This window comes from Castor canadensis, chromosome 13 (assembly GCF_047511655.1).
Source record: "Castor canadensis chromosome 13, mCasCan1.hap1v2, whole genome shotgun sequence".
Lineage (NCBI taxonomy): Eukaryota > Metazoa > Chordata > Mammalia > Rodentia > Castoridae > Castor > Castor canadensis.
The window spans coordinates 76127811-76143247 of NC_133398.1; the positions used below are offsets into that span (position 1 = coordinate 76127811).

At 35.3% G+C, this 15437-nt stretch overlaps 1 protein-coding gene across 5 annotated transcripts in view; it reads right to left on the reverse strand.

Annotated features, from left to right (window-relative positions):
• The window catches only part of LOC109700680 (aldehyde dehydrogenase 1A1), a 131548-nt gene that overhangs the window by 13121 nt on the left and 102990 nt on the right, over positions 1-15437 (reverse strand). For all 5 annotated transcript variants that reach the window (XM_074052047.1, XM_020185957.2, XM_074052049.1 and 2 more), the window contains 5 exons: positions 14577-14705; positions 13112-13225; positions 7517-7619; positions 5527-5711; positions 65-229 (listed from right to left, as the gene is read on the reverse strand). In XM_074052047.1, the coding sequence (XP_073908148.1) occupies positions 65-229; positions 5527-5711; positions 7517-7619; positions 13112-13225; positions 14577-14705 (696 nt within the window). The remainder of the gene's footprint in view (positions 1-64; positions 230-5526; positions 5712-7516; positions 7620-13111; positions 13226-14576; positions 14706-15437) is intronic.

The window sequence follows — 15437 nt, forward strand, 5'->3', positions numbered from 1 at the left end:
GCACAGCTGGTGCACACAGACAACGCATGGCAGCGAAAGGAACAGAACTGAAGGACACCATTACCTCCTCCTTGGCAATGCGCATCTCATCTGTCACATTGGAGAAGACCGTGGGCTGGACAAAGTAGCCTTTGTTCCCCCAGGGTCCTCCTCCACATTCCAGTGTGGCCCCTTCTTTCTTCCCACTCTCAATGAGATTAAGTATTTTTTCATATTGTTCCTTGTCAATCTATTTTAAAAATATTACATGAAAAAGAAAAAATATTAGTAATTTATAAAGTTGAAGTATTGGGTCTGTTAATGAAGGCCTAAAAATGTTAGGATATTGCTGTTAAATCTAATGATGAATCAAAACAACTGAGAGAGGTTTAGATTCATTCTTGGGGACATTTACTTCTCAGGAATTTTCAGGAAAGAAACCTTGAAAATATTTATATTAAGTAGCTAGTATCATGGAAGAAAATCATATTGGAACTGCAAACACAAATGAACCCTTTGCACAACTGTCATTTATTACTCTGGAAGAAAAGTTCGACAATGGTTTTGCACACTTGCCTGGAAATTATTGTCCTAGCTGAAATAAAATGAGTAAAAGGAGAAAAAGAGACCTTTGACTGTGGTTAAATAACACATGGATATGTTTAGACTTTAAGAAGACTCCATACTTAGCATCCCAGAAGCAACCCCTCTGGTCTGATCTATGTCCTTGGACACCGTATTCTGAAAATGGATCAAGCACATCTTTCTCACTTCAGGTCAGCATGCTTGATTCAGATTTGTAAGCAGTTCTGTTTACTACCTTTCAACCCCATTAAATGGACCACATCTGAACTTATGACAAGTATTGCAGGAGTTAAACATTTTAAATAATATTTTTATAAGGAGGGATAAAAAAGGGTCAGAGTTTTGGTTGGGAATTACCAGGAGCACATACCTCTCCTCCATTACCCTGTAACAAGGGGACTCTGTCTTATCTCAGTTCGTAAAATGGGAGTTTGAATGATTGAGTGGTTGGGTATCATCACTGTGTACTGCCTGTCTCAGGTATAGATTGAAGTAAAAACAGGAGCTCCATGAACTAAGAAGAGGTCTGAGGTTCTTGCCAGTTTAATTTGTCTCCTTCTCATTACTCAAAAAATTGGAATTCTTTATCATTTTCTTAGACTCTGCAAATTTCCCCATCTTTGAGGATGAAGAAAAATCTTCCATAAATTTATTTCTGGCCTCACACAACTCAGATCTTATCTAATTAAATGATTAAATAATATCTGAAATCAGAAATTATTTTACAAAGTTTGGCACAATAATTGGTGCCATGTTTCTCTAGGCCCTTCAGTGCATAATACTCAACAGTACATTCCACAAAGAAAACCTCTTCACTTCCAGCTGTTTAAAGAAGTTGTGCTATTGGTTTAAAAGAAGAAATATTTTTATAACATATTAATATGATCAGACTTAAGGGGTGATGTTAGATAGATTTTGCCTTGTTAAAACATTCTAGAAAATAGTTGAGGGGTTCTTGTACCTCAATGAAAAGTTTCCTTGTCTGGTGCAAGATATTAATCAGACTATAACCTCAAAATCATGATTCTCTGGTTATTTTAAGATATGGCTCCCAAGTCATATTGTTTCCCTATTTGAGACCAGAGTGCACACTGGGGAACAATCTAATCCTTACATGAGTGCTGAAGAAAAAATGCTGAAAAGATTTATATGTTGGAAATGTATATAATCACTGACTTCTAAAAATATGAGACTTTGTATATGATTGCCTTGCTACTGAGAGTGTGCAACTATAGTAAGTAGTTCTGGCATCATCTGGTGGCAAAATGTGCTTCCCAGGTCCCTCCCTAGAACTAAAGAATCCTGGTGTGTTTCAAATGCACAGGAGAGATGAAGAACACCATGCCAGAACATGGGAACACTGACAGAATGTCTCATCCATACTTACGGGCGTGTTTACTTTGACCTGATAATTTTGATTCATTATAAATACTATGGAGGGGATGAACCAATTTGGGTTATAATACATACATACATGGAAATGTCACAATGAAACTGCCTGTATAACTATCTTAAACAAACAAAAATATTTTCTTTCAACAGTGGAGAGCAGGAAGTTAAAACGGGTCCTGTCTGCGGATCGGTACCAGTGGGAGGGAGGAGGATATAAGAAAAGGGTGTAGGAGAGTGAATAAAGTGGAAATATTATGTACTTATGTTTGAAATGGAAAAATGAGACCTGTTGAAACTATTCCAGGAATGGGGGGGAGGGAGGGGTAAAGGACAATGATTGTAAGACCTTTTGCAAATGTGTTAATATACTCCCAAATATACTAAACACTAATACTTAATTTTTCTTGGTAAATTACTTAGTTTGAAATAAATTATTTTCATTCTGATCTCCATTTAATAAAATTTACTTTAGATTAAAAAGGACAAAATTTCAGGTAGATTAAAGATGAACTTGTCTTTCTTTATAGGCCTCAAACCTTGTTCAGTAAAGCTTGCAGGTAGCAGGAGCTCTTTACTACTACATGAGTCACTGGTTCATGGGTTGGTCTTTGAATTATAATGAGTCATGGTGTTGTAGCAGTCTTAAAGTATATATTTTAATGTGAAGATTCTCTGATTCTTTAGGTTTGATGGGTTGGAAATGAAGGTAAATCAAAAAACAAATACCCAGACACAACCAGTTGTATAAACCATAGATCAATAGGAGCCCTGAGAGTAGATTTATAAAGTCATTCATCTATGTAATTGTCACTAAGGTTTAGAGGCATGTAATTTTCATTTACTTCATAAATATTCAGGCATACACATTAAACCAAGAATCCTGATGGATTTATTATATGATTTTACTGCACAAGTAAGATTGATATCACTGTGCTCATTTCAAAGATGGGGAAATATAGTCTGAGGGAGGTTTTGTTTTAAATCTAGCCTATAATTTAAAACCCATCTCTCCATACCATAACAAGATCTTACTCAACTGATGTCAATACATTTATGTGTATATAATCACTTCTTTTTCAAATGAAGATACTGATTTGAAGCCAAATAGGAAAATCACTTCACAAATATGTACATATAAATATACATATAATACAAATATCAATAACATACACATATTAATGTTGCTTTAACACGCAAATAGTTTAAGTTTGCAATCTTTAAAATAAGAAAAAAATGTTTATTTAAAAATTATTTTTCCTATATAAATATTTCAGGCGTTATTCCTCCTGAATAACTGTTTTCTTTGATATTAATGAAGAAGATCCTATAACTACATTTTATAAGCCTGTTAACCATCAGGGGATAAAGCACTAGGCTAAAGCTTAATGAATGAGTATTTCTTTTCTATAAGCTATTCTTATGACAACAGATGAAAAATTGTAAGGTTAGAGAAGCCCTGGGGACTTTTTGGTCTTTTGTTTCTCAGTTCTAAAATACCTATTTATCCTGCTTATTTAGTCCAACCTGTGATAAAAAAAGATATATGCACTTACACAGATTAAAGTCTTACATTAATCTGTTGGATCACTGGATTACTTACTTACTTTAGAATCCTATGAATAGGGAATTTTAAGTCTACTTTAACCTTTTCCTTTTAGGAATAATGTTGCATTTTAGCTCAATTTTTGAGTTTGTGGCTTGATTGTAGATTTTCTAGTGCAGGAAAACATTGGCAAACCAAGTATATTAGATACCTTAGATATTCTCTTCTCTCTCTCTCTCTCTCTCTCTCTCTCTCTCTCTCTGTGTATATATATATATATATATATATATATTATATATAATGAGAAAAATGCTTCAGGTTTATATAGATAAATATTTAGAGAAAGAAATAAAACAAAAAAGTTAGAATTAACATTCTTTTTTTGACTATGAGATCAAGTTAGATTGGAATGGAATATATTTGTTGGTATTTATTTGAGAAGTTACCAAATACAATAAAAACTGGCAACTACTTGTATGTACTCATTAAACTCAAGGACAAATCCAAAATATAATGAGATTAAGATAAAACAATTTATTATTTTATTTGACAATTATATTAGGACTTGTAGGTTTTAATACTTGAAATTGCCAATATCCTGATGTTTTACCACTCGATACTTGGGATGAGCAGGAAAATCCAGGACAGTCTTCTGAATTATCTGGATGGTAAGGTCCATGAATCAGGGTTCATGTCCTCTCTGTTCTTTTTGGCATTGCTGGGTACCTAGGTACCTAGCTGATAGCAGTGTCCACTCAATTTTGGTTAATCTCATTTATTTTTTATTTGACAATTATATTAGGACTTGTAGGTTTTAATTCTTGAAATTGCCAATATCCTGATGTTTTACCACTCGATACTTGGGATGAGCAGGAAAATCCAGGACAGTCTTCTGAATTATCTGGATGGTAAGGTCCATGAATCAGGGTTCATGTCCTCTCTGTTCTTTTTGGCATTGCTGGGTACCTAGGTACCTAGCTGATAGCAGTGTCCACTCAATTTTGGTTAATCTCATTTATTTTTTGTTTAGTGAGCAAGTCAATGAAGTTTGATTTTAAATCAATAACATGGAGCCATATACAAAGTGTAACAGTATGAAAGAATAAAGACTACAAGCTTGATGTCTAGTCTCTACAGCATAAATTCTCAGCAGTGTCTTCCAGACATTTTAGGCCAGTTAATTCTTTGTTATTGGATTTCTCTGTACATTTTGAGGTGCTTAGCAGCATCTGTGGTTTCTATTCATAAGAGACAAGTGTAAACACACCTCTCCACCAACTTGTAACAACTTAAAATTCTCTCAACATGGCCAAATGTCCCTTAGGTAAGGGGAACAAAACTGCCCCTAGTTGAAGGTCACTGCTTTAGAGCAGGATTGAAAGGGCAGGAGGACACTCAGAACCAAAAGTCCCAGAGCTCAAATGATAGGCCATGAACAAGGAACTATGCAAGGCAGAGGGAAAACTATCCTTTGAATAAAAGAGAGACACTCTTATTGATAATTGTTCTAAGTACCCAGAAGAATCCTAGGAGCCCCAGCAGAATGAAAGAGCTTTAACAAATTAATTAAGAAGTTTGTCAGAATCCTGAAAACCAGGACCTCTGAGAATGCTTATCCTACCATTAGAGGGTCCATGAGGACTTTGCAGAGGATTTGGGGTGTTCTTGTTGTCTACACCCTGTGTATTGGCAGTTGAGAGGAAATGACAGAAATGTGCATGAACTTGCTAGTGGACAAAGAGTTGTATGTAGGAATCGAAAGGTGTTCAGATTGAGGAAGACAAAAAATTGATAGTGTTTGTTAATTTTTTTCACTTCTTTAATTCCCAGAATGACTCCTAAACCCTTTCTAACATGAAAAATGCGCAACTCCATGTGCAAGAATAGAATGATATCTTTACCATGGGGAATTAGATGGTTTAAACACCAAATTGGTAAAGTACTGTTAGGAAGATGCACAAATTAGTCCTAAAAAGGATACTTTATTCTTGCCCACTGAAATACTATTCTGTCTGCTACATACTCACCTGAGGGCCTTGAGTTATTCCTGGAGTCAGAGGATTTCCAAGAACATATTTCTTAGCCCGCTCAACACTCCTTCGCACAAATTCATCATAAATCGATTCTTCTACAAAAAGCCTGGATGCAGCCACACAACACTGACCCTGGTGATAGAATAGCCCTTGGTGTGCCAATTCAACAGCATTGTCCACTGCAAGGAAAATATTCTCATTAAAGAAGAAATATTTTCTTTTCTTTTTAAATTTTTTTTCTTATTCAATACTGGGGTTTGAATTTAGAGTCTTCTACTTGCTAAGCATGAATTCCACCACTTGAACCATGCCCCCATCCCAAAAGAAGAAATACTTTTTAAAGCTTATATATTTTATATGTATTTCTCAGAGGCAATTATCATGATATAAAAAATGAATCATATAGTCAGAGATGAGCTCAATATAGGTGATATCTTAAACACCTGATGAGGAATTAATTTTTACAATCCTGTATTTACTGTGGGAATAATAGCAACAAAACTAGCATTTAAAAGTGGTGATTATTATTGCAACTTTAATATGGATATTTCTAAGAATGTGGATTTAATTATAAGACCAACTATCACTTTAATTAATTTTTATAAGCATCTCAATTTGTAGTTAATGGAGGCATTTATATTCCATTAGTCCAAAAACACTTCATATACTTACAACAAATAGATAACTAAACACATATATTTTCTGTACACTGTGTTTCTTTTAGTCCTAAGGTTTTAGTTAGATAACAAAAATCTGAACTCCCCATTTCCTTAATTTTAAAACATTCTTAAATACTTTAACCAAGTGATATTTCTGAAAAAAAAAAAAAACAACAAAATCCAACCACAATATACTAATATATAGAATCACTGGCTTGCCTTATGATCTTATTCTAGGACAGACATTTTCAAATCTATCTAAAACATATGCTGTAGTATTTCATAAGTGCTTATAAAATCTTACTTTAGTTTAGATGACACAGTTTACCTGGGTTGCTTTGTTAGGATCTCATTGATCCCAATGAAGAGTAAAGTTTTCTTTGCATTTTATTTTTCTAGATAGTGAAGATTCCATTCAGCCTTAAAGCAACTGAATATGAATTTGTGAACTAAATATAGCAGTTTAAGTTGTGGAAGCAGTTTATAGATAAGCTAAACAAATTAGGTATTTTGTAATGTTTATAGAATATTCAACCTAGGTAGTATGGTCGAAACTTAAATTAAGGATACAATAGTAAGAGAGGCAAATTGTATGAACCATTTGTGTTTATGCCTCATATCAATAATACAACCATTTAAGAGAGTTAGAGGAATGTTTGGCTATCTGATTCTGATAATGAATTCTGATTTAGGGAGTAATTTTAGGATTATACTTGATAATATAATTGGAATGCATCTATAATATTATATAGAGGGTCTGATCATAATTATGGATGAAATATATGCAAACTCTCAACTACTCTTGACAGGAAATAAAGGAAAATTTTAAGTAGCTTAAATTTTATCATGGTCATCTTACTTAGTATGCACAAGATGCATAATGAAGAAAGATGGAAAATGTGAAGTTACTGTCTCCCACTTAGCTTCAGTTCAACATGTCTGAAGAATGTCATCACAGTAATCACAATTAAAATTAAATACAAGAAATGATTAAAAGTACATATTATGGCCTCTAAATGCAAAATATTAGTGTTTTCTAGGATTTGGATTAGGAAGTAGCAATATATTTTCAGGACAATTTAAAAGATGTTCAACAATAATTACAGGCACAAATCATTCATGGAATTGACCTGCTTTCCCCATTGTGATCTTAACTGATGCTTTCACTTTAGAACATACTACTTTGTTAAACATTTTACAAATATTAGTATTAGTTCCTTACACTCTGAAGTAAACCTGTTTATAAAAATTCAAGCTCACTACATGGCATTATCAGATATCAAACAGGAAGAAGGGGGAAAAGTTAACAAAAGGGTAATACGCACTGTCAGCATCAGCAAACACGATGCAGGGGCTCTTCCCCCCGAGCTCCAGGGTGACTCTCTTCAGATTGCTTTTCCCTGCAGCTTCTTTGATCATTTTGCCAACCTGAAATGGAGCATTGCAAAGGAGGAGGCTTAGTCTGCTCTCATGAAAACACATTCTTTTATTATTTTAAATTTATATGATGTTTGTGCCACTATTAAATTTCATTTGGTGAAAACACTAAATGGCATTTTACCCTACAAAGTATGCAGACATGAGATGTAAGATGCTCTCACAGGCAAGAGAGCAGAGATACAGAACATGATAGCTGTTTTTGTGTGCATAGCTAGACAGGTTATTTATTGTTTTCATCAGAGCATCATCTATGGATTGATCAGACATATCATGACCCAAACACAATTCATCTATCTGACATTTCATCCTTCTATTGATGTCCAGAAAACTCTGTATATGCAAACTGACATACTCTCCTAAATCTCATCTCTCTTCTTGTTATATGCCTCCCTAACCTGAACTATCTCCAGGTCCGGCCCTTATTTGGGTTCCAGCTCATATCTTAGCTCCTCCTTGAATCCATCTTTGATGACTCTGGAGAGAAATGACCCTTTCTTTTCCTGGTGTCCCAGAAAACCACTTGAAAACTCTTTCAGAGTCTTCCTTGCATTGTAACATTTGCATATGTATGATTTCCCCAAACAGATTTGTCACCTCCTTGATAGTATGTCAATGTCCTAAGATTGCATTCATCTCCTCAGTAATTTTATCCCAATGACTGACAGCTCTGTCCCCCTCTCCCTCTCCCTCCCTCCCCCTCTCTCCCTCTCTGTCTCTGTCTGTCTCTGTCTCTGTCTCTCTGTCTCTCTGTCTCTCTCTCTCTCTCTCTCTCTCTCCCTCCCTATACTCTATCTACAATTCTTTAGAACTGTGGAGTAAGAAGAAAGAAATTGGTTCAGAGTTCTGTACTATTACTGCAGTGAGCTGGAATCCTATTGTTCTAGTTTCTTCTTTAATTCTAGTTGTTTCCTTACAGAATAAGACATTGCTTTCATTTTTTTTTCTTTTTGATTACTTCTCATAAACATTATTTTCTATTGAAGTTTTTATTTTTCCAGTTTTAAAACTTGGCTTGTTTTAACAATTATTTCTTCTTTATTATATTTATTAATTCATTAATCCACTAAAATGATCCTTATCTTTTTTTATTAAAGATAATCATTTCATTTTTTCTTTTTCTTTTATTCTCTGGGTTTCTTTTCCTACTCAACATGATGGATTTTGATGAAAACATTTTTATTCCAAATGAAGAAAAAGATGATTTTTAAATTTTATGTGGGTAGTAAGCTAACTGCTGTTGTGCATTCTTTTTTCCCTACCTTCCTTCTTCCATTCCTCCATTTCTTTCTTTCTTTGACATTATCTTTCTGTATAGCCCTAGCTGGCCTCAAATTTATGATCCTCCTGCTTCTGCTGACCAAGTACTGGGATTATAGATGTGTACCATGACACCCAGCCTCTACAAAATATTTTATGACTATTTTCATTTGAGGAGATCAAGAATTTTCAATTTTCTACATAAAGATTTTTTTTTTGTCCTCTACCTTTTGCATTTTCTAGTTTCTTCCTGTGTCTTTTTTTTTTTTTTTTTTTTTTTTTTTTTGCATTTCCTATATTTTAAACTTAGTTTTACTGGAGAAATTCTAGTAAACTAAATAACTTTTGTCTTGGGGAATGAATTAAGTATATTTTTTAGAAGGTAGACGTCAAAAAAAACCCAGGAAAACTGATTAGAAGTATGAGTGAGGAAGATTATATCTCAATTGGTGCAAATTGAGATGGCAAATAAGGGGCTTGCTTGAATCTTATCCAAATCTGGCTAAATCCAAAAAAAGGGGGAACATTAATTTTTATCCCAAGGTTTCATTCCCTTACTCTGTAAATAGCAAAGTTTTATCATTTTTCTCAGAGGTCTGAGATGAAGGTAAAGGTAAGAACAATTAAGACTATGGGTGAACAGTATGTTTCATGCTATTTTATTGCTGTATAGAGCAGAAAGAGCAAATGCTTGTAAAAATGTTTTAACCTATGCAATGTGGTTAGATTCCTATTTTAAAGCAACTTAATGAGACATTAAAATTCTTAACTTGATAGAATGGCTTCACTTTTACAATGACCATGAGGAATGGAATCTGTTGTTTGCCCCTTAAATGGCATTTGGCAAGTTCCCTAATTTAAGCCAAGCAAAAAATTTGAAGCTGAAAGAGAACCAAAAATGAGTTCTTAGGTGCATTTGTGTTTGTACTAAGGCTAGTTTTTTTTTTTTCTGTGTGACTTCTAAAATTATGCTGTTCACATTTACTTCTATAGCATTCATTTAGAGGTAGTTGTACTGACTTCTAAAGTAAGAATGAACAAGCAGCCTTCAAGAACACTCAGTCAAAATGAACCAAGCCTTGTATGCACATATGAATAATAAAAGAAAAATGAAAAAAAAAAAACAAAGAATGATGAGTGATGAGGAGGCTGTATGATTGGTATTATTCTCTGATGTTTCCCCTTATTCTTCTTTTTGGGCAAGGCTGACTTTATTGATTAATTATTTGGGGAGTGAGGCAAAACAAGCTTGTTTATGTGGAAAAACAGAGTTGCTAGTGCTAGAAGCTAATTAACCCCATCATCAGCTTCAAGCCCAGAGGTGGACAACTGAGAAGCTCTGAAGCTGAAACTTCAGGGCCCCTCATTTGCATGGCCCTTTCCTTCAAAAGTTCACCTTCTACCTAAGTTATAGTCCTTTTCCTAATCAGGGCCCACCACAGTTTGTAAACCTGGAGTCTCACAAAATTTGAAGTGACCCTCCTTGAGTTTTGAGTTCAGAAGCATTCCAAGTTCTTTAAGAAGCCAGTGGGAAAGACAGACACAAAAACAAATAATATTAATACATAGAGTTTGGAGCTGTAATAGAGGTATTATAGCTTAATTACCTCATCCCCACCCCAATTCACAAGTCCATGTCCTAACTCCCAAAGTGACTGCATTTGGAGATAGAATTTTTAGGGAAATAGTTAAATTAAATGAGATTTTAAGAATAGGCCCCAATCCAATAGGATGGCTATCCTTAAAGGAAAAGGAAGAGGCACCAGAGATGCAGAATCAGACACAGAAGACCATGTGAGAGCATAGGGAGAAAGTGGCTATCTACAAGCTAGGAAGAGAGTCCTCACCAGAAACTGAATTTGCTGACACTGTGATCATGAACTTTCAGCCCCCAGGACTGTGAGAAAATAAATTTTTGTTTTCTTTTTTTGTATGTGTCATTTTTCGGTGTGTGTATGTGAAACTGGGGTTTGAACTCAAGGCTTTGTGCTTGCCAAGCAAGTACTCTAGCACTTGAACCACACCTCCAAAAAAAAAAAAAAAGAACACTCAGTCAAGGATCTGATGAACTTTCCCAATTATATATGATATATATAAATGGGCATGAACTTTCCCAATTATATATGATATAATATATATCATATATATAGGAACACAGATGGGAAGACTTTAAAATCAGGAGGTTCTTAGAACAGCAGATATAAGGGGCAAGCTAGAAAGGGAACACATGGGAGTCATGCTAGAGTAGCTTCTGGCCATGCATGAGTAAAACGTGGGAAAATAAAAAGATTCATGGAATTATCAAGAGGTGATAGGGCATAGGGATAATGTCTCATTATCTCAATTTTGTATGCAACTAAAATATATAATTACAGTGGATAATAGAATTATAAAATAATCAAATTTCCCTCAACTCACTGTCTAGAATGTTCTTTGTGATTTTTCAATCGCCAAGAAGTTAAACAACAAGCATTCCTTAAAACCCAGAGCAAGTTCTAGCATCCCTCTGGAAATTAGCATTTCTTTTCATGAGCCCCTTCTTAGCACTTGGTATGTATCTTATCACACCCTGCTTTGTTTCTTATTTGCATAGCCAACTTTATACAGTGAAATTATGTTCAGTCCTCATTTTCTATGCTACATACCAAATGAGAGGTATGCATCACCTTTTATTTTAAACATCTAACAATGCCATAACCTCAAGAATGTCTTTGCTTGATAGAGTATTTTATCACTTTTTTTTGGTTTATAATAAAAAAGTCATTCTCTTTCTTCTCTCTCTCTCTCTCTCTCTCTCCCTCCCTCTACCCTCTCTTTCTCCTTCCCTCTCTTTCCTGTTCCTCCTCACAGTGCCCATGGTTAGAGTACTGATTTTTATTTTATTTTATTTTTTTTTTCATTTTTCTTTTATTATTCATATGTACATACAAGGCTTGGTTCATTTCTCCCCTCTGCCCCCACCCCCTCCCTTACCACCCACTCCACCCCCTCCCGCTTCCCCCCTCAATACCCCGCAGAAACTATTTTGCCCTTATCTCTAATTTTGTTGTAGAGAGAGTATAAGCAATAATAGGAAGGAACAAGGGGTTTTGCTGGTTGAGATAAGGATAGCTATACAGGGCATTGACTCACATTGATTTCCTGTGCGTGGGTGTTACCTTCTAGGTTCATTCTTTTTGATCTAACCTTTTCTCTAGTTCCTGGTCCCCTTTTCCTAGTGGCCTCAGTTGCTTTAAGGTATCTGCTTTAGTTTCTCTGCATTAAGGGCAACAAATGCTAGCTAGTTTTTTAGGTGTCTTACCTATCCTCACCCCTCCCTTGTGTGCTCTCGCTTTTATCATGTGCTCATAGTCCAATCCCCTTGTTGTGTTTGCCCTTGATCTAATGTCCACATATGAGGGAGAACATACGATTTTTGGTCTTTTGAGCCAGGCTAACCTCACTCAGAATGATGTTCTCCAATTCCATCCATTTACCAGCAAATGATAACATTTCGTTCTTCTTCATGGCTGCATAAAATTCCATTGTGTATAGATACCACATTTTCTTAATCCATTCGTCAGTGCTGGGGCATCTTGGCTGTTTCCATAACTTGGCTATTGTGAATAGTGCCGCAATAAACATGGATGTGCAGGTGCCTCTGGAGTAACAGTCTTTTGGGTATATCCCCAAGAGTGGTATTGCTGAGAGTACTGATTTTTAACTTTTTGTCTGGCCCAGTTGATCCAGAAAGAACAGTTAGGGGAGACCATCAGTAACACTGAGGGAAGCTGAGGTTCTGGCTCCTTTTCAGGATGTCTAGTGAAAGTGGAGCCCCAAATAAGGAGTTAAGGATGAGGCTCTGATATTTAATTTTTATAATCTATACGATACAGTTGCACTCATTCATACAAATCACTGTGGTCTAATTTATATTTTCCATCATAAACTTTTCCAATCATATGACAGAGATTTAGCAGTTATATTTCTCAAGAGAGAATGCAATGAACACACTAAAAACAGCTCACTCTAATCCTTCTGACTTTGGAGGAAGTATTTCATTTCATCCAAACCACATCTGCTTATGCTGTATAAACATATCTGAAGGGTAGAATAAGGAAGTAATCATTAAGAAGAACTTTTGTTTTAAGGAAGTGTCGGCTTAAAAATAGTTACATAGAACATGCTTCTGATGGTTAGAGATGTCAGCATTCTTAACTGCCAGCCTGAGTCAATGACATTACCTCTGTTGATCCCGTGAAGGCCACTTTGTCAATGTCCATGTGAGAAGAGATGGCTGCCCCTGCAGTCGGCCCATAACCAGGGACGATGTTCACCACGCCAGGAGGAAACCCTGCCTGTAGGTTACAACAGAACTCAAAATTTAATTCAAATAAGAGGAAAGAATGGGATTGAGGCTGCTTCTTTATGCTAGCCTTGAGATTTACTCTAGCAAGAAAAATGTGCCTATGTGTCATTATTCTTTATTGCTTATTATTTCATTTGTTAACCTACATAAAGCCTCACTGCATAATTGAGAGCACATTTTTCCATAAGATTGTGAATAATTGAATCACTGCTCCAGTGATAGCTGCATCAAATTTCATAATAGCAACTAAAAAGATAGTAATAGTGTGGGGGCATGGCTCAAGTAGTACAACACTTGCCTAGCAAGTGTTAGGCCTTGGGTTCAGTCCCTAGTATCCACCAAAAAATATAGTATACATAAAAGTGGTTGGAAAATTGTTTCCAAAGGAGAATGTTAGTGTGTATTATTATTATCAGTAAAAGAAAGAGACTAAAGCCATCTCCCAATATCAGTTTGTGTTTGTTGTTTGCTCAGTGCATAACGACTAAGTTGCAAATCCCAATTGACATTATTCAATCAGTAAAATATCAGGTAAGCAGGGTTATTCTATGTAGAATGGAAGTTCCCAGATTTACATTAATCCAAGGCCCATAAAATTTTATGTTATTTGTATCAAATTGCCTCACTTTCACATCTCTTTTGCCTATTCTTAAGTTGACATGAAAAAAATGTTTACAATATACAGGTTCACAGCTTCTAAATTTTAAGTTTCTAATGATTAACACTTGAGTATTGGTAAGATATGAAAGATAAAAGCAAGGAATTTTTTCCAAGAAAAGATATGTTCATCCAGCTTGGAGAGTTACTGAAATAATTTTCACGTGCTGTTTGCTACTTTGAACACAAGAAAAATGTAGAGAAAACCATAATGGAAAAGTGAATATAAATATATCCACCCATAGAGACTCTGTGTTTAAAAAGACATGGCTCAATATTACAAACAAGCATATTGGCACAATGGCCTCTACCTTCAGATAGATTAAAAATTTCTTTAATTAATTTTAAACAGATTTACAGAAGCCCTCAGTGGCAGTTACAAACCAACTCAATATTTCGACATTTGAAAGAATGCTTCTTCATTTTACTATGAATATATTTTCATGAGAGTTGAACAAAAGAAATAATTGGTCACAAGGTGACTGATCGCAAGACTTTGAGTCTGATGGAGACTCTTTTGAGTTGACTGCCAGAAACCCCAGCCAGCTGTCCTTCTACATGCATCCCCACGACAGGAAGGGCATCATTTGTGGACAACACAGTTTGTAATAGCACTAAATGAAGTCCTCTTATTATAAATTAGGACTCAAATTCATGTGTGTGTTTTGATTTAGGAAACTTACCTCTTTTATTAAAGATGCCACGTGAAGAGCAGTGAGGGGAGTTTGCTCTGCTGGTTTGACAATCACCGTGTTTCCACAGCTAAGAGCAGGCCCTAACTTCCAAATGAGCATAACCAGCGGGAAATTCCACTAGAAAGCAATATTTAATGAGAATCTTTGAATTGCTCCAAGCCACATTTGCTAATGTAAGTTCTACATTTACAAAACCCTCCATCGTAGATGTGAAATATCAATTCTGTAGTTTTCTGAGCTTACCTAGTACATCCCATTTAAGTACATTGCTAAAAGCAATAAGTAAATGATAACAAGCTCTTTGTAACCTAGATAGAAGTGAGCAGAAAAGAGCCTCATATTTAATCAAATGATGCGATTTTGAATTCTTATTCTACCAAGGGGAAAATCACTGTTTGTTTTTGCATACAATTAAGCATAATATATTATTTATGTTCAAAAAGTATGAATAAGCTCCTTTCCCTCTAAGTCATGCATTACATTCACACAACAATATTATTAACAGCATTTGTAGCTATGACACCTTTTTTGTGGCTCTGGGTATTGAACAGAGCCTGGCACTTTGTGTTCTATGTGCCTATGTGCTCTCCCCCTGAGTTACACCCTCAGCCCAGGAATAATCTTGTTAAAGAAAAGATGTCTGCAGAGTCTGGAGGCAAAGTACTTGGGTTCAGAACTCAGCAAAATCACTTGCTGAGTGACTGTGAAGTCAGACAAGTGACTTGTTTTCTGTGCATAATTTCATTATCTGAAAATCCTGGTAATAGTCCTCGCTACCTGAGATGGCTGTCCAGGGTTAATCAAGAAAGCAGGGGCTGGACATAATGCTTTAGAACATGTATCTAGCAT